The 19850-nt window shown below is 43.0% G+C and overlaps 1 protein-coding gene across 1 annotated transcript in view; it reads right to left on the minus strand.

Annotated features, from left to right (window-relative positions):
• Positions 1–1802: 1802 nt before the first annotated feature.
• The window catches only part of NME9 (NME/NM23 family member 9), a 25202-nt gene continuing 7154 nt past the window's right edge, over positions 1803–19850 (minus strand). The window contains exons 4-12 of the mRNA XM_003789508.2: positions 18293–18396; positions 17438–17509; positions 15067–15183; positions 13853–13928; positions 6034–6116; positions 5656–5748; positions 4477–4631; positions 3128–3258; positions 1803–2032 (exon numbers count right to left, since the gene is read on the minus strand). Coding sequence (XP_003789556.1) covers positions 1803–2032; positions 3128–3258; positions 4477–4631; positions 5656–5748; positions 6034–6116; positions 13853–13928; positions 15067–15183; positions 17438–17509; positions 18293–18396 — 1061 coding nt within the window. The remainder of the gene's footprint in view (positions 2033–3127; positions 3259–4476; positions 4632–5655; positions 5749–6033; positions 6117–13852; positions 13929–15066; positions 15184–17437; positions 17510–18292; positions 18397–19850) is intronic.

A 19850-nucleotide genomic window follows, 5' to 3' on the forward strand; every position in this document is an offset into this window, starting at 1 on the left:
AGGCCCTAGCACACAGTACCTTATGCCAGGCTGGCAGAAAATGAAAGCTAAAAGCAACCTGGTCCCACTAGGAGCTCTCAGGTTTTAAAATTATACTTCAGCCAAAATCTGAAACCAAAAAATGGGTGAGGGATGCATTAAGAAAATTAGATGAACCCTCGTCCCAAATGTAACTTCCAAGCATTATGTGTGAATGTGCCCTGATTCATGGCAGACCGCAGAGGAGCAAGTCTGGCAGCATAAAATACTGTTGTTATATGAGGTGGGCAGGCAGCAGGAGGGGGGACGCGAAGCTGATTTATGTCTCTCGCCACACAGTATGCCTGGAAGTGTCACAGATAGTCATGATGCACTGTTTTCAAAGTCATAGTTACGAAATTCAGCAATAAAGGCTGGGCAAATTGCTCACAGCTACTTGATAGGCTAAGACAAAGGATTGCTCGAGCCCAGGAGTTTGAGATTGCTGCAAGCTATGACGCCATGGCTCTCTAGCCTGGGGCAACAGAGTGAGATGCTGTCTCAAATATAAAATAAAAATAATAAAAAATACATAAATTCAGCAGTACAATTATTTGATCCATATAGTAGATGTATTATTGAAGAAACACTGTCCCTCCCATGTACCTCGGTATCCTCTGAGATGACATCTTATCTACCAGCAAAATATGATAACTGATGCCCATTTATTTTGTAAAATCCTAGAGACAGAAAAAAAAAAAAAAGCATGTGTTCTATACACTGTTTAATAAGGCAGGAGTTCACTGTCTCTGAAAGACAACCAAAAAAGTACTGTTGCTCAAAGTATTAAGTTCCAATTCTGGAGGTCCCTTCTGTGCAGCAGATGACCCGAGTGCACTGCCCTTTCACCCTGGTCACATGCTCCAGAAGAGCAGCACAGCCAGCTCAATCCTCATCTTCAGGGATGCCAGGCACCTCAGTGGAGCCCGCCGCTCCTTCGTCCTCACCGCCTGTGGGACGACAGATGCTCTGTAGGATGCCCTGTCCCAGTCCGGCCCCACCCATATCCACAAAGAAACAGGAAAAGTGAGGTCTACCTGTACCACTGGCCATGAAGTTAGGGGTCAGGGTGGGAGGGACAGCAAAGGGGAGCCTAAGGCAGGTGTTAGGGGATAGGGATTGATTAGAGTGAGTAGCATTCATTGAGCCACCAATGTGTCTGGCCAAGAGGTTTACATCCTATCTCCTTGCAACTGCACAGCAGCTCTACGAGGAAGATTACTATTACAAAGTTAGCTTAGGGTTATAATGATGGCTCTACATTATGTCCATTTCACAGATGAGGAAATGGAGGCCCAGAAAGGTAAACTTTTCAGAGGCTCTTCAGCTCGGGAGTAGTGCAATCAGGACTCAAACCCGGGATTGTCTATCTTCAGAGCCCTTCACTCCTCCCCTCCCCCACCCAGTGCCTTTTCTGGGCCTTTTTCTTAGCAGGAAAAGTGCTGGGTACTTTGAAAGTACCCCCCAAACTGAAAAGTAGTGGCACATCAAAACAAATGGGCAGAACATAACCCCAACAAGGCACTTCAAAGTAGAATCCATAGGAGGCTGTACACCTATTCCCAGGATGTGACCTGGGCATAGACCCTACTGGAATTATCCCTTTGCTCATTATCACCTAAGGCCAAAAAGTCAGGCTTACATTCTCCCCCACAGTCCCAATAAGTATTTCCTGACAGAGTCACCTAACTCCACTCTAGACTTGATCCTGAGTTAGATCTATTTGCTTCTAATGGCCCCCAAGGGATGAAGATGTCCCATGACCCTGGACACAACAAAATGCATCATGGGCTCTCCCGGAGGGCAGGTCCTAGAGGAAAGCTGCCCCTGTAGGGCTCCCCTTCCAGAAAGTGGGCCACACTTCCCAGGATTTCCTGACTGCCACATGCTGTGGCACCCTCAGCTTGTTCCTCCGATGGCAGTGACAAGGACTCAGCCAGCGGGAGCCAGCATAAGTCAGCTCCCACCTCACCTTTACTGTGTCCTGTCCTCCTGACTTGCCTGGATTTCAGATCTTGAGACATAAGCATATCAAACAGGACACATATAGCTTACTACCATTTCAGAGCTGCCGGTAGCCTTCTCCCAAGAAACTGACCCTCACGTTCTTTGTTTTTTCCCAGGATATTCATCCCCAACCCCTTCTGCCTCACTGCAGACCCAGACCAGAAAATGAAGCCCAGAAACATAACAGCACAGGCCAGGTCCAGTTCTCCCACTGGGTGTGGAACAGGCTGAGTCTCATGGGCTCTGGACCCCTTGGGGTCCTCACCTGGATTTGGAGGTGGTGATAACCCAGCACACCTTTCCCAGAGGCTGTCTGTGAATGTTCCCCATGAAGGGGGAGGTCTTAAACTATCCTCTCACATTCAAATGTGAAGCTGAAACAGCCTGAGCAAGAGCAAGACCCCATCTCTACTGAAAATAGAAAAATTAGCTGGGCATTGGGGCTGGCACTTACAGTCCCAGCTACTTGGAAGTCTGAGGGAGGAGGATCTCTTGAACCCAGGAGTTTGAGGTTACTATGAGCTATGATGCCATGGGTAGCACTCTACCCAGGGTGACAGAGTGAGACTCTATCTCAAAAACAATAATGAAAATAAAATGAAACAAATGTGAAGCTGAAGGATGTGAGGGTCACAGCAGGCTCCATATAGAGGGCCCCTCTGTGCAGCCCCTGCTTCTCAGCTAGCCCCTAGGACTTGGCCTGGGGTGTATGGAGCACAGAGCAAGTGAGGGAGCCACATCTGGCCTCTGACTGGCTTTGAAGTAAGCTTCCAGAAAGTTAATGAAATTTTCTCAGTGGTTTCAACAGGGAAATATAAACAAAGTTCTTTGCAATGAATATATATAGTTCCAAAATAAGAAGCATCAAAACATTTAATGCGGTATTGAAAAGCAACATTGTTATTCCGTTAAAACACAAAACATTTTAGTATTGATACTGAAATTATATAATGACCCATATTTTCAGAAAAGGACTTTATTAGATTGAATACTTATTGGCCAAAGTAATTATTACCAGTCCCCCCACCACACTCAAACACATAGTCACAAATTCCTTTTCACATCAGATTTAATAAACACCAAATCTGCCTTGATAACTTACCCTGAGGGGCTTCTTTGTCTGAAAACTTCAAATTGGGGAAGAGCAAGGCCAGTTCCCTGCGGGCGGCTTCTCCGTCTTGGCTTCCATGGACAGCATTAAAGGGCATTTCTGTGCCGTACTGAGCACGGAGACTGGGAACATTGGCAAAATGTAAAAGAAACGTTTGTTTCATTTGAAAAGAAATGTTTTGCTTTCTGGCAACATGATCACCAACTACCAATCAGCATTCTGCATTCCTATGAAATTGCTTTCTCTTTGCAGGAAATACCAAGAACAGCAGCAATGATAATAGTACTGACATTTATTTGGTAATGGGCACGTGGCCGGGTGCTTTATGTACACAGTCTCATTGCATTTTCTCCACAGCCCTGTGAGGGAGACTGCTATTAGCTCCATTTTAAAGATGCATAAGTTATGGTGTCAGCACAGGAGTTGCCATTTTGTTTACTATTGCATACTATTACCAAGGCTAGCACCATGCCAAGTGCCTCATATAGCATTGTAGAGTCAATCCTTGCAATCACTACACAAGATAATACTAATATTGCCATACCTCCTCTGTGTCAAAAGCTGCCATATCCTCTAGTGATAGTGGCTTATATTCCCACTGTACAGATGAAGGACCTGAAGCTGAGAAGGCACTTGCCTGAGTATGCAGTCTCAGATTGGAACCTTGGGCTATCTTTTGCTAGCCCAGGCTACCTCATATAGAATGCTCCTGGCCCCCTACAATACAGTGGGCAACTGCAGTTCCTTGGCCTCTTGCTAATTTCCTTCCTGTTATCTCGGCCTCTCAGCTTCAAAGGCCAAGATAAGGTAGATTTGGCATCGTTAGCACCAGATAAATACTCCCAGGGCCAAGAAGCAGCTGAAGCCAGCCTAGTGCAAGGTGCAGAATGGGGTGCTCCGACTCTAAACGGCCTCAGGATTCCCTGGGTGGGGAGCACGGGTGGATGGGGATCCTGATTCTCAGGCCTTGCCTCATTGCCTCTAACTTGACAGGCTTGACTGGGGCCCTGGAATCTGGATTTTCCTTGGACCACACTATAGGACTTGGAAAGAGAATGGTGACTGAGGACCAAATCCAGCAGCAGTCTTCTGGAAGAGGCATAGGGAAAGAGGCGTCAGCAAGGAGGCAGCTCACAGAAGGATGCAACAAAAGCCTGGGGCCTGAACCACAGCAGGTGGATGTCAGGCTCTCCCCAAATATATAACAAAGGAGGGGGCTGCTGGCTGCCATAGAAACTTCTGTGTTACCCGTGATTCTGGTCTAAGCACCAAGTGGAGCTCTCAGCTTCTTGGGGTGCAGGTTTTGAGATGAATGCAAGGACCACAGCTGATAATGTCACCTTTCAGGCTGCTCCCTCCTGGCCACACTGGGGTCACAAGGCCCCATGAGAGTTTGCCAGGCAGTGACCACGTCCTCGGTGCCCTCAGTCCTAGTGAGGATCAGGAGGTGGCTTGGTCCACTGCACATGTGATGAACCAGCTTCTCAAATGCCTCCTAGGTACAAGGAAGGAAGACAGTGACCTAGGGCAGGAGCCACTTGGACCTGCAGAGGGTCAGTGATCCCGTACCACCCCCAGGATGGGTGGGATCCAGTGAGCAGCCTAGGGCCCACAAGCATGCCTGTGCGCACTCAGCCACCGCAACTCCCCTGCCTGGCCACCTCGGCCTGCCACAGAGAGTGTCAGGGAGGTGTGGTAGTAATGACCGACTATGCCCAGAGAACAAAGACTTTTCTTTTTAACAAGAGTAAGAGACTTTAAGTTTTGGGTTGAAAATCAGATGGCTATAATAAGGTTAAGAGGTATTTAAATAAGAGGTATTTTTAAAACTGTATATATGGATTTCAAAAAAAGAGAGATAAGTGAATGTTGGATAACCAAAGGATGGAATATAGTCAAGTCTTTGTTTGCGTGCAATGCTTTGAAACCCTTCCTCCTTCAAGTCACAACAGTACTATGGTTTTCCTTTGGGGAACAGCCCTTCCCCATTTCATTAGGCCCTAGTGTGACTAACCGCCATCATGCCATTCCTCCCACACAAACACACTCCTACCAAGAGAGGTGGGGCTATGACCCAAGCTAGGTCAACCCAACTCCAAGTATATGAGTCATAAGCAGAAACCAATGGAAACTGATTGGGTCTGAGTTACCTGATGGCAGTGTCTAAAGTGATATGCATACAGCTTGGCCTAGCTTTGTCTTGGTTCCTTCCGTCCCAAGCCCTTCGTGTTAAACTCTTCCTTCCATTCTTTTTCTTCAATTTTGTGAGTTACAGAATATCCTTCTAATATATTCCTTATTTTCATTACTTAGAGTCCAAATCTTTTCTTTGCAACCAAAGAATTGTACCTGACACAGCCTATAATTATTCCAAGAACAAATGTGTGACCCAGTTGCTGTTCATATTTTTGTTCATTATATTCTGTTTTCTCCCAAACTAATATCATTCTATAAACACACAGATGGAGGAAGCAAAGGAAATGAGAGTATGTTAAACGTATGAAAGCAGGTAAGCCGACCTCTCCAGCTCTGTGTTGGTAGAAAAGTCGCATTTCTGCCTCGGTCATGGTTCTCTCTTCACTTGTTAAAATGTCAAACCCAGCTTCCTGGATCTGTAGAACACATACAGATATTCTGAAAGGGTGAATCAAGCTGAAATTCACGTTACTTAGTTGAAAGGTGAAAAAAGAGAGGGGCAGCATTAAATGCTATGAAGACCCTCATGCCCAGTTTCTGTCCCAATCAGACTTAATGTTTCAATTTCCTTGAATGGACTTTGAGTTACTCCTTTTGAAGGCTTCTCCCAGCACCAGGATGTCACTGCCCAGTGCTCCTCTCTGTTTATCCACCACAGAGGACACGAGGACATTGTGCGGGTTAAGTGTCAACTCTCTTACCTTCATGATAATCTCATCGGTCTTTCCATGGGCCACTGCATCTGGTTTAATGATTGCCACAGTACACGGCTTCTCTGAGGACACTAAGTAAGCCAAAGGATGGTGCTGTTAGATGCTGAGTCTGGGGTTCTCAGCAGGCCATCCACAGCGACAATGCCAGGCACAGATGTGGGACCCCAGGATCCCCTTGGCCTCTTAGCTATGTCCCTGCAAACCTGAACACTGGTGGACTCCCTGGCCCCAGACCTTATCCTCAACCTGGCAGTGAGAGACTCAGTGACTGACTCAGTGAACCTGGGTGCATCAGGGAGGGACGGCCTGGGGGAGCTGAAAAGCTGCTTAGAAACAGAAGCCCAGAAGGGGCTGAATGAGGGGGGCAGAGGGGAAGGGAGGGTGGGTGAGGCAGGGGGAGGAGAGGCTGGAATGGAAGCGACACAGGCCTAGCCCCTCTTACCCTACCACACCCTCCCATGGTGCTTGGCCTTTAACTGCTGCCTGCCCGTTCTCCTTTCACCTACTGCTCCTTCGCCTCTGCTGCTTTTTACCTTTCCTGCCATGGGACCATAATGGCTGCCCCAGGCCCTGAGTCTACATGACTCTTTACCTCCAGAACATACTCCCAGCTTCAGTCCTCTGTCTCAGTTGAATTCTCCTGAGAGAAGCCAGATTAGCCAGCTCATTGGCTCGAGCCGAGGCATTACGGATTAACTGCCCTTGAGTCTGTGTCCACCAGGCCAGTCAGGTTTTGCAATGAGAGAGGGGTCATGAGATCAGAGTCTCGTGGTTGGCTGTGGGGACATCTGTGTCTAGTCCGGGAGCCCATCTCCACTGTCCTCCTGCTTATAGGAGCTTGGCCTTAGTAACTTACCTACACCTGTCACAGAAGCAGCATTCTCCCATCACCTATTTTCTGCTTCTTGACTTTTACACTGGTTGTGTTGCAATGAAACAAGACAATAACTATATTTAAGGAAAGCGTTCTACTCCGAAAATCTCAAAAACATGTAGTGCAAAGGTATAAATCATTTTAAGCAACAAATCTGTTAGTTTTTTTTTTCTGTGACTATTTCCAACATGTTATGAATACTTAGACCTTAAGAGATTCTTACAACAAATTCCATGTATAGGTTGACTGATTAGTTAAATCATCTAGGGATACATAGAGTAAGAATAAACCAAAGCAGGGGCCTGGGGAGCTCCAGCTGAAACAGGGAGCAAAAGAAAAGAGGTGATAAAGGACAGTGAGGAGAGGCCAGAAGTGTAGAAGGAACACAGGAAAGGTCAGAACATCGCAGAAAACAGGAAAGAAGAAGGTCTGGAGAAGACATTGTGAACACCCTTCCCTTCTGCAGAAAGAGCCACAGGATGTTAACGGGAAACTGCTGTTGGGTTTGACACCAAAAGTGTCACAGATGTCACTGGTGGGCACCATTTCAGGCAGCAGTGAGCACAGAGGCCAGATTGTAGTCAGATGGGGCAGGAGTGGAAGGTGAGGGTGGCCCAGACTGTAGACAAGGTTCAGGAGGCCTGGTATGAAGGACAGGAGGAGTGAGAGCAAGTGCAGGGTTCTGTGTAGTCTTCAAGGTGGGAGAGCCTTGATTTGGGAGGAAAGAAGGGAGAAGGGAAGGAAGAGGAGCCAATGCTAAAAGAGGCCACACGTTTCCCGCAGAAGCCAAATCACTGCTTTTCTTTTCGTACTCAAAGTTTCCTTGTTCTCCTAAACCATGCCTCCTTTCTTGTTAGAATCCAATTCTAACAGTCCTTGTTATCCACGCACAGAGAAAACAACCTTCCTACTTCATGCAATAGTAAAAGAAACCTTCCTCCCACTATCAACAGAGTTCCTGAACTTCATGCTTGTTTCCCCTGGTGTCTCAGCTACTACTGAGCTGCACCATCCAGGCAAACAGCCTTACTAACTCCTGGCTTTCCTTCCCACTGTCAGGCCAAGTTGTCCTTCTCATACGAAAAGTTCAAGAAGAGCTGTAATGTCCAAGAATATAAAATCTGTGAGTTGATACTTGGCACTAGGAAAAGAGGGTATAGGGCTGTGGGAAGGGAAGATATTTCTAATGTTTCAGGAAAAGGTGAAAAAAGAAGCTTGTACTTTTTAGTTCCAATAAAGACCAAGGAAATATTAGCATCATTGCTTTAAATTATTAGTATTACTAGCCTCCATTTTGTTAAATTGAGCTTTTCATGATGTCTGGTATTTGCCATTTAAGTCACACTTCCAAAAAGAAAATGTTTGTAGATATAAAACCCACAGATAAAATCAAGTGTACAGACAAACCCAGAAAACTCCAAAAGTGTAATTGTGGTGTGTAGCCTACTCATAACTCTAGTTTGAAGCTTGAAAGACAAATCTAAATATATATATATATATATTTAATCTAAATATAGTTATAGCAACTTATTAGGAGATAGGAAACATAAAAACATGTAATTTTTTTTTACACAGAAAGTAAAAATGTAGGGGGATGGAATTAAAGTGTAGATGACTTCTTCTTCTTCTACTTTTTAGTTTTTTCCCTGATCTCATTCTTTTTGTGATCTAAGCTGTCGTCTCTTTAAAATAACCTATTATGGCTGGGCATGGTGGTTCATGCCTGTAATCCTGGTACTCTGGGAGGCTGAGGTAGACTGGACTGGACTGGACTGGACTGAGGTACTCTGGAATGCTTGAGCTCAGGAGTTCAAGACCAGCTTGAGCAAAAGCAAGACCCCATCTCTACTAAAAATAGAAAAAAATAGCCAAGTATCATACAGGGTACCTATAGTCTCAGCTACTTGGGAAGCCAAGGTAAGAGGATCGCTTAAGCCCAAGAGTTTGAGGTTCCTGTGAGCTATGATGATGCTACGGCACTCTACCTAGGGTGACAGAGTGAGACTCTATCTCAAAAACAAACAAACAAACAAAAAGAAAAAAAAACCTTACTATGTCTATAAAATGCTTTTTGTAAGCCTCATGGGAACCAGAATGCAAAAAACCTATACCTGACCCCCTAAAAATAAAAAGCAATGAATTAAAACATACTACCAGAGACAATCACTTAAGTACAAAGGAAGGCAGTAAGAAAGGAAGAAAGAAAAGACAGATTTAAAACATAACCAGAAAATAACAATAAAATGGCAGTAATAAGTCTTTACTCTTCACTAATAACACTGAATATAAATGGACTCAATTCTCCAATTAAAAGGCAGAGAGTGGCTGAATGAATAAGAAATAAGACCCAATTATATGCTGCCTCACCTATAAAGGCACACATAGATTGAAAGTGAAAGGATGGAAAAATATTCATGCAAGCAGAAACCAAAAAAAGAACAGGAGTGCTATACTTATATCAGATAGAATAGACTACAGCCAAAGACTGTTAAAGAGACCAAGATGGTCACTATGTAATAACAAAGGGGTCAGTTCAGCAAGAGGATGTAACAATTATAAATATTCACCCAACACCAGAGCACCCGAGTATATAAAGCAAACATTAATAGATCTAAAGGGAAGGATAGTCTACAATGCGGTAATAGCAGGGAACTTCAACACCCCACTTTCAGTAATGACAGATCATCTGGACACAGATCAACAGAGAAATCTCAGAGTTAAACCACACACTAGACCAAATAGGCCTGACATTCATAGAACATCTCACCTGTTACAGAATACACATTCTTTTCATCAGCACATGAAACATCCTCCAGAACAGACACTATCTGGAGCCACAAAATAAGTCCCCCAAAATTCAAAAAATTAGAAACCATATCAAGTACCTTTCTGACCAAAATGGAATAAAACTACAAATGGATGATGAAAAGAACCTTGGAAACTACACAAACACATGTAAATTAAACAATATTCTTCTGAATGAAGTCAATGAAGAAATTTGGGAGGAAATGTAAAAATCCCTGAAACAAAAGAAAATGGAAATACAAAATATCAAAATCTATGGGATACAGTAAAAACAGTATGAAGAGAGAAGGTTCTAGCAAAAAATGCCCACCTCAAATAAGGAACCCAACAACACACCTCCAGGAAACAAAAGCAATACAAACCAAATTCAAAATTAGTAAAAGGAAAAATATAATAAAGATGAGAGCCAAAATAAGTGAAATCAAGATTAAAAATAATATAGAAGATCAATAAAATGAAAAGTTGGTTTTCTGAAAAGATAAACCAAATTGACAAATCTTTAGTGAGGCTAATTTTTAAAAAGAGAGAAAGAGAGAAGACCCAAATAAACAAAATCAGGAACAAGAAAGGGGACCTAACAACTGAGACCGCAAAAATAAAAGAATCATTAGAGACTATTATGAACAACTATACACCAACAAATTGGAAAACTTAGAAGAAATGGGTAAATTCCTGGACACAAACAACCTACTAAGATTGAACCATGAAGAATAGAAAACTCCACCAAACCAATAACAAATAATGAGATTGAACCTGTAATAAAGTCTCTCATCAAAGAAAAGCCCAGAACCTGATGGCTTTGCTCCTAAATTTTACAAACATTTAAAGAAGAACTAATACTAATTCTATTCAAACTCCTCAGTAAAACTGAAGAGAAAGGAATATTTCCAAACTCATTCTCTGAGGCCACAATAACCTTGATACCAAAACTGGACAAGTATACAACAATAACAACAAAAAGAAAACTACGGGCTGATATTGCTGATTAACATAGATGCAAAAAATCCTGAACAAAATGCTAGCAAACTGAATTCAGCAGTACACTGAAAAGATAATGATCAAGTGGGACTTATCCAAGGGAGGTAAGGCTGGTTCAATCTACACAAATCTATAAAGGTGATACATTGCATTAACACAATCAAGAACAAAAACCGTATGTTCAATAGATACTGAAAAAGCATATGATAAAATTCAACATCTCTTTATGATAAAAAAAATCTCAACAAACTGGGTAAAAAAGAAAATACCTCAAAATAATAAAAAGTGCCAGGCGCAGTGGCTCACACCTGTAATCCTAGCACTCTGGGAGGTCAAGGTGGGTGAATTCCTGAGCTCAGGAGGTAGGGACCAGCCTTAGCAAGAATGAGACCCTGTCTCTTAAATAAAAAAAAAAAAAAGCCAGGCATTATGGCAGGCCCCTGTAGTGTCAGCTACCAGGAAGGCTGAAGCAAGAGAATTACTTTGAGCCCAAGTTTGAGGTTGCTGTGAGCTATGATTGCATAGCACTCTACCTAGGGGAACAAAGTAAGACTCTGTCTCAAAAAACCAAACAACAACAACAACAAAACAAACAATGGAAAGCCATGTATGACAAGTCCACAGCTAACACTGAAAACCATCCCTCTGAGAACTGGAACAAGACAAGGATGCACACTTTGATCACTTTTATTCAACATAATACTGGAAGTCCTGATAACAGCAGTAAGGCAAGGGAAAAAAAAATAAACGGCATCCAAATGGGAAAGGAAGAAGTCAAATAAGTCTTATTTGCAGATGACACGATCTTATATTTAGCAAAACCTAATGACTACCAAAAAACTGAACTGATAAATAAGTTCAGTAAAGTTGTAGGATACAAAATCGTCATACAAAAATCAGTAGCATTTATATTTACCCACGGTGAACAATCTGAAAAAGAAAATAAGAAATAAACCTTATTTACATTAGCTACAAAGAATATAAAATACTGAGGAATCGACTTAACTGAAGATGTGGAAGATCTATATAAGGAAAACTACAGGACACTGGTGAGAGAAGTCCAAGAGGACATCAAAAAAAGGGGGGGGGGGGTTAAAATGACAATACTACCCAAAGCAATTTACAGAATCAATGAAATCCCTATCAAAATATCCTAAAATTTATATGAAACCACAAAAGACCCAAAATAGCCAAAGCAATCCTGAGCAAAAAGAACAAAGCTGAGGTATCACACTACCTTACTTCAAAATATACTACAAAACTATAGTAAACAAATCAGCAAAGTAATAGCATAAAAAGGGACACATAGAACAATGGAATAAAATAGATAATATAGGCATCAATTCACGCATTTATAGCCAACTCATTTTCAACAAAGGAGCCAAGAATATGCAATGGGGAAAGGGTATTCTCTTTAATAAATGGTACAGGGAAAACTAGATATCCATATCCAGAAGGATAAAACTAACCCCCCATCTCTAACCATATATAAAAATCAAATCAGAATGGATGAAAGATTTAAATGTAAGGCCTGAAACTATGAAACTAGTAAAAGGAAATATTGGGGGAACATTCCAGGACATTGGTTTGAGCAAAGATTTTTGTGTAAGACCTCAGAAACACTGGCAACAAAAGCAAAATAGACAAATGGGATTATATCAAGCCAAAAAGCTTCTGCATAGCAAAGGAAACAATCAACAAAGTGAAGAGAAACCCCACAGAATATGAGAATATATTTGCAAACTATCCATCAGAATATATAAAGAATCCAATCAAACAAGTCAACGGCAAAAAAATAAAAACTGATTTAAAAATGGGCAAAAGTTCTGAATGAACATGGCCAGCATGTATATAAATAAGTGATCAACACCACCAATCATCCAAATGCAAATCGAAACAACAGTGAGATATTATCTCACCCCAGTTAGAATGGCTTTTATCAAAAAGACAGGGAATAAAAGATGATGGTGAGGATATGGAGAAAGGGAACTCCTCATATACATTGGTGGGAACATAAATTGGTATACCCATTAAGGAAAACAGTGTGGCATTTCCTCAAAAAATGAGGAATAGAACTATTATATGACCCAGCAATTTCACCACTGGCTATATACCCAAAAGAAAGGAAATCAACATACCAAACAGATACCTGTACTCCCATGTTTACTGCAGCACTACTCACAATAGCCAAGATTTAGAAACAACCCAAGCATCCATCAGTGAAAGAACTGATAAAGAAAATTGGTACGTATACACAATGAAATATTATTTAGCCATACAAAAGAACAAAATCCTACCATTTGCAGCAACACGGATGGGACTAGAGGTCTCATTATGTTAAGTGAAATAAGCCAAGCACAGAAAGACAAACTCGTAAGTGATTGCTAAAAAGTGGATCTCATGAAGATAGAGAGCAGACTGGTGGCTACCAGAGGCTGGGAAGGGGAGGCCGGAGGAGGAGATGAAGAGAGTTGATTAAATGAGAGTTGTGCAAATATACCAACAGAAGAAATAGGCCTGGTGGTTTTTGTTTTTGTTTTTGTTTTTGAGACGGAGCCTCAAGCTGTCCCCCTGGGTAGAGTGCCATGGCATCATGCTCACAGCAACCTCCTGGGCTCAAGCGAGTCTCCTGCCTCAGCCTCCCAAGTAGCTGGGACTACAGGCGCCCGCCACAACGCCTGGCCATTTTTTGGTTGCAGCCATCATTGTTGTTTGGAGGGCCTGGGCTGGGGATTCGAACCCACCACCTTAGGTGTATGTGGCTGGCGCCTTAGCCGCTTGAGCCACAGGTGCCGAGTCTGGCCTGGTGTTTAATAGATCAGTAGAGTGATTACAGTTCACATTAATCTCTTATACATTTCAATATAGCTAGAAGAAAGTAATTCAAATGTTCTAGGCATAAAGATAAATATTTAAGGTGATAGATATTCCAATACCTTGATTTCATTATTTGAATGTTTCAAATTATCTTCTGTAACCCCCCCAATGTACAACTATTATGTAATCAATAAAAAAGAAAACAAAAGGATTGTGAACCATTAAAAATCTCCCCAGAGTTTAGATTGCTAAAAAACCTGATTGTTCATATCCTTAAAACACATACGACATGTGAGTCTGCTTTGCCTTTTTGCTTGCTGGTGCTACACTCACCCACATCCTCATCTTCGACAATGTCCTTTCCCCGGGAAAAATTTTCATCTTCATCAGAAAGAGCCTCATCTTTAATCTAGTACAAATTGGTCATAAACAGAAAGTAGTTAGCTAATTAAAATTACCAGAGAGAGCTTCAAAAACCTGCAGAAACCAAAAAAATTCAGGTTCAAAAATACAGAGCCCAAACGAAACAGAACAAGACCGGGAAGGAGGTCAAAAGGATCAGTCTTGGAAATTTTATAATTAGTAGCTGGGGGACAGTGAAGGATGACAAAATCCATGATTAAGTTTTAGATTCTGCCTCTTTTCACAAGCACTAAGTAGAGTTGACAAAGCAAAGATTTGAAATCCAAGAAAATGTTCAAAGATTGGCTACACAGCTACACAGTGCAGAGGATGGTAAAGAAAGATCATCTTCCCCTTCTGAAAATAAAGATGAGGCACATAAAAATGTAAGTGCTTGCAATTTTCTTTCTTGGGGGAAAATTGCCATTTTCTTGGGGAAAAAAATATACTCTGATTCTAATCCATTGTATAGGAATGAAGCTTTGCCATTTGAATCGAGTATGAAAACTTGAATGAACACTGAAGATGTTAAAGCAAGATTGACTGATGCTTAAAGCACCAGGAAATACCTCTCTACCTAAGGTACGTGGATTTCAAAGGCAGCCAATTATTCATGAAGAACTTGCAGTCTGTGTTATTAGAGAAATAATTTATTAAAATCACAAGCTATGCTGATTCTATTTCTCATGATAAAGTCAGAGCTTAATTTCTAAAAAAAAAAAAAAGAACCCTCTGGATTCACAAATTAAACCTTCAGGAATGTGAGGGGCTGGGTTACCAGGAGAGATTTCACTGTTAGTCTTAGGGGAGCTTGGGTAGCTGACTTCTCCTACCCACCACACGATTCTGTAACTTTATTTTCATTGTTTGTAAAGACTAAAGTGGGGGATGAACAGGAAATGGATAAAATAGGCTAAAGAGTTCTGGATGAAAGGGGTGACTTTTAAAAGGTGACTTCAAAATGCACACATCACAGCGACCATTGTATGCTCCCTGGGACCCCCATGAGTGACAGACCCAGGTGGGACTTTTATAAAACCGTCCACTAACAGCTCCAGGAAAATCAGATAAGGGGTGGAGACCACTGGCCTTGCCCTGTGACCACACTTGTGAGTTTGCTGTTTTTGAAAGTGACTTCTGATTACCACTTTCCGCTCTCTGCCTTCAGCCAGCACCTTCTTTTCAGCCTCCAGCTGGTCTAGGATGATTTTTTGCAGCAGTGGGGCGTTTGCTCCTCTAACCACAGCCACCAGTTCTCCTCCCTAGAATACATTACAAATCACAGGAAATCCTCTTTGCAGATACGAATCCCTTTTAAGAGATAGCAGGAATGTTTAGGAATGTTCCCAAGGTCAAGCCCCACAACCCCATCATCCACTTCCAGTACAGGGTTGGGGTTGGGGCGTGCTAACCTCTGCTGCCCTCCCTTAGCAAGACGTCCTCAGGTCTGCTCCTAGTTCTACAATGATTTCTTTTCTGATCTCTACTATCTACCTACTCCATGCGCCCTCCTTGCAAAACAAAGGGCAGTTAGTTAAGGGAGACACAGTACCCTATAAGTTGAGTAACTGCATATGGCTTACTCTTGGCTTATTCCCAAAAAAATATTTACTGAGCATTTATGATGCCAAGCACCAAGGCAGAGGCAAAGAATATAAACACAAAACACAAAAAGACATAGTTGCAGCCCTCAGGTAGGGGCAGTGAAGTGAGAAGAGAGGTATCCAGGCCAAAGAAACAATTAACAAAAGATAATGGCTTTAACAGGGGAGCTTATAAGGTGTTTGGAACATGGAGCAAGAATTCTCAGCACCAACTAGGGTTGCCAGGGAAGACTTCACATAGAGGTAGTATTAACACCGAACCTGAGTTTTCTGCTTTAACTTTTCCAATAGTCTCTCTGTGTATTGCCCACAAAGAAGTGCACCTGGAGAGGGAGAAGTTCACATAGTGTGGCTCTTCCTTCCACTCCCGTCCTACCTCTTGGTGGACCACCATAAGGCTAGCGATTGTGGCCCATGTTCCCCTATGGCAGATTATGATGAATGCTTTCATTGCTACAGGCTCAAGCAATCAAACCATCCTGATAAAGATCCCATTTGTGCAATGGAGCTCTGATGTCAAGTGTGGTGGGAACCAAGCTCATCTCTGAGCTCCTCCCCAACCCTGTATATATAACTTTAGTTTCCCCACTAAAATTTGAAGTTCAGATAATGTTTTATCATAAGCTTCCAACTTAGAATACTTGCAATGTTGAGGCCCGGAAGCTAAAGTTTCCCAAACTAAGCAACCCTGCCCTGGCCGTCAGGAGAACTGGGTGAGTGGAACACAGTTTCCCTGACTGTAGAGTGAGGGGGCTGGTCTGGGTCAGGAGTAGTCAGTTGTCATCAGGGCCTGGCAGTGACCTACACCTAGGAAGCCAGGTGTGAAACAGTGATCCCTAGAGGCATGGAGCCATACCGTGGGCGTGACACCCAAAGATATGAAATTATATATTTTCAAAATACTATATCACTTGGCTTTGGCTTTCCTCAGTAGTCCCTCCCTTTTCTGACTCTCTATAAACATATCTTTACATGTTATGATTAAATAAAAGTGAATGCAGGCCATGTCTACCCAAAAAGTAGTATTCATTTTTGCTAAAAGTTTCCCTTTTAGAAGAGGACAAAAATCTAGAAGTCTGCTCTGAGAGAGAGCCCTTAGCCTAGACAGAGAGATGTCCAACCTATGGCCCACAGACCACATGCAGATTTTTTTTTTTGGAGACAGCGTCTCACTATGTTGCCCTTGGTAGAGTCCTATGGCATCACAGCTCACAGCAACCTCAAACTCTTGGGCTCAAACGATTCTCTTGCCTCAACCTCCCAAGTAGCTGGGACTACAGGCACCTGCCACAATGCCTGGCTATTTTTTTGTTGCAGTTGTCATTGTTGTTTAGCAGGCTCAGGCCAGGCTTGAACCCGCCAGCCCCAGTGCATGTGGCTGGCACCATAACCACTGAGCTACAGTGCCAAGTCAACACATGCAGATTATTTGAGGACTGTTTTGCTTATCTGTGGTGTCAGATATCATGAAAAGTATACATGGACTTTGCCTTTTTGCTCACCAGCTTTTGTTAGTGTTTGTGTATTTAATGTGTTGCCCAAGACAACTCTCATTCTTCCAATAAGCAGGAGAAGAAAAGGTTGAGTGTTCATTAGCCAAGAAGGAGTATGTGCATTTGAGTGACTCACATTCTTTCCCTGTGAATGACCGGTCAGGAAGGCTGGCCCAGCCAACAGTGACCACCAGCAAGCTGTGTCATCTGCCTTCTGGAGAGCAGCGCCCTTGGGCCACTAGTCAGGGCTCTGCTTTACACTTAGACTTGGGGTCTATATGTAGTCACCACAATACACACAGTCTGCAGGAAGCATCTCTTCTTTGGAGCAGTGAGAGAACTATGCCAATAAGACACATCTATTTGAACTCTAACGATGTGCAACAATCAAAGGGTTTTGGTTCTAAAAATATACTTACTGCATAAAATAGAAAGGTTGGCTCACATCTCCCTCTGTATTTCTCGAGGACATCAAGACAATCTGCCTCTGCCTAAAGAAAACAAGCTATCAGCAGACAGCCAGCGTGCAGGGGGAGAGCCTCAGGGGGAACTGCATGTCCCATGAGAACCTTCCGCGAGTGAAGCCCCAGCTTGTTCCCGTGCCTCTCCTCCTAAGCAGGGCTGACCTGTCCATACGTTGGGGAACACTGTGGACAGCACACTACCTTGAAGAATCAAACAAGGAGGAAGCAAGAGTTTCTCCTGCCCCAGACCCAGCTACTTCACCAGTCCGAGGAAGCTTCATTGTCTAATGTCCTTCTGCAGCCACCACTGACATCAACTAAGGGGAAGGTCCTCAGATGTCGCTTCTGTCTGATAAACCCACTGTGCAGGGACACAACGGATCCCCCACTCTCTCTGCAGAAGTCCCTAACTGAATCCCAAGGTGGGAACTGCAAAGTCCTTGAAGCCCGACTTCTTGAGATTAGTGTAAGGTATATTTTCTCCTATCCTCAGTGTCTATGAACGTATGTGGTGTACCAACAGTGGCTCTTACAAACGTCTCTGGAATTTATTCCCATTTGCATACATTAACTCCAAGTAAATGTTTGTTACAAGTTCCCCTTTAAGGAGCAAAGAATGGAAACCTTGAAACCCTGTGCTCTGAGAGTGCCATTTCAAGTCAACACTCTTCCCAAGATAAGGAGAGTATCTCGCTCGGCCTTTTCGATGATCTGGAAGCAGGCCTTTCACACTTCCTGTTCCTTGCTGTTTTAAAATTTAAAAGAATTTTTTTTCCAATGTCATATGACTTTTTGCTGAGAGAATCTTACTAATGCAAAATGCAGAAGGTCCAATCCAACCTCGATCCTCAGCTTCTGGAAGAGGCTCACCATGGGCTTGCAGGGGCCACACCAGCCTTGATAGACGTCAACAACTGCGTGGAACCAAGAAGCAGGAATGTTCAGCAGGCACCGGTGCCCACCGTGTCAGGCAAAATTCATACCTGACAGTCTAACGCCCCCTCAATGGACATCTGTTTGCAGAGGTATTTAACAGTTTAAAGGGATTTATTGTCCCATCAGGTTATGAGAAAGCATGGAAACACAGCTGTCTCTCATTCCTACAAACTCTCTATTTGGAATTCTAAATATAATGAAGTAAGTATAGCAGAAAATTATCTTCTTAACACAACTTCTTTACCTTGAGGGATTTTCAGGGTCAACCAATATTGGAATTGGACTGAACCTATTCCAAAAGGAAGAGGTCATTGTCATGTCCTAGCGGCAGACAATGGACTCTTACATACCCGGGTAATACATACAGTTTTCACCTTTTCCCCTCATGAATTAAAAGCCACTTGCTTTGGTAAGCAGAGTTTTATTTACTTTATAAAATCAAACATGTTTCTCCTGGAAAGTGAACTTGATAGCTAAATGGAAACTTGAATGCCTTGTTTTCCTTTGGTCCCGATCTATAGTGTATGTCAGGGCTGGGTGTGAGGCAACCATGAGACTTGAAGGGAAGCCATATAGCCACACAGGTGGGCATTCTCTTCAACACCTAGAGTCCCAGGGAGACAGCATAGAAATCATTTTAATTGATTGGGCCTGCCAGTTTTAGTAATGTGCTGTTTGTGGTTTTACTCTGTGCAGGTTCACATCTCAAAATTTTTACATCAGGTGGAAATATCAGTGTAACACAATGTACATTAGAACTGGCGTCACTGTCTTAACACTGTTCTGTGCTAACCAGAGAAGGAAGGCTTCCCAGCGGAGGGGAGACTTGCACTGGGCATTGTGGAAGGGTCAGTCTTGGACGGGAAGAGGGGGAAGCTGTGGGGCAAAGCCTGGAGAGCCAGGCAGGGGATGGGGGGCCTGCTGAACCAGACCTGCCTGGGGGCTGTGCAGGAGAAAGGGGTGCCTGGGGTCACTGGTGAAGTCTAGAATTTGGGTTTAAGGAGCTCCACCCTGATTTGCTAGGCAATGAGGATCAACAGTAAGTTCAAAAGAGGAGAGGGAGCTATCAGAATGTTTCTTGAGGTGAAAGAGGGCACCTGCACTTTGCTTTTTCCTCAAAAAGCTCAGGGAGATGGGTATCCTTATTTTACAATAGAGATGAGGAAGCTAAAGTTCAAAGAGGTGAAGTAACTGACCTAAGATAAACAATAAATTCTCAAGCAGAATGACTCAGTCTACTTACACTGCTGTAACAAGATACCACGGACTGGGTTATTTATAAAGAACAAAAATTCACTTCTTACAGTTGTAGAGGCTGGGAAGTCCAAGATCAGAGACTCAATAATCAGGGTGGACCCGATCACTGACCAGGGACCAGTCCAAACAGGTCTGGTGAGGACCGCATCCTCCAGAGAACTCATTAATCAGAGTG

This window comes from Otolemur garnettii, unplaced genomic scaffold (assembly GCF_000181295.1).
Source record: "Otolemur garnettii isolate 467f Iridium unplaced genomic scaffold, OtoGar3 scaffold00032, whole genome shotgun sequence".
Taxonomy (NCBI): Eukaryota; Metazoa; Chordata; class Mammalia; order Primates; family Galagidae; genus Otolemur; species Otolemur garnettii.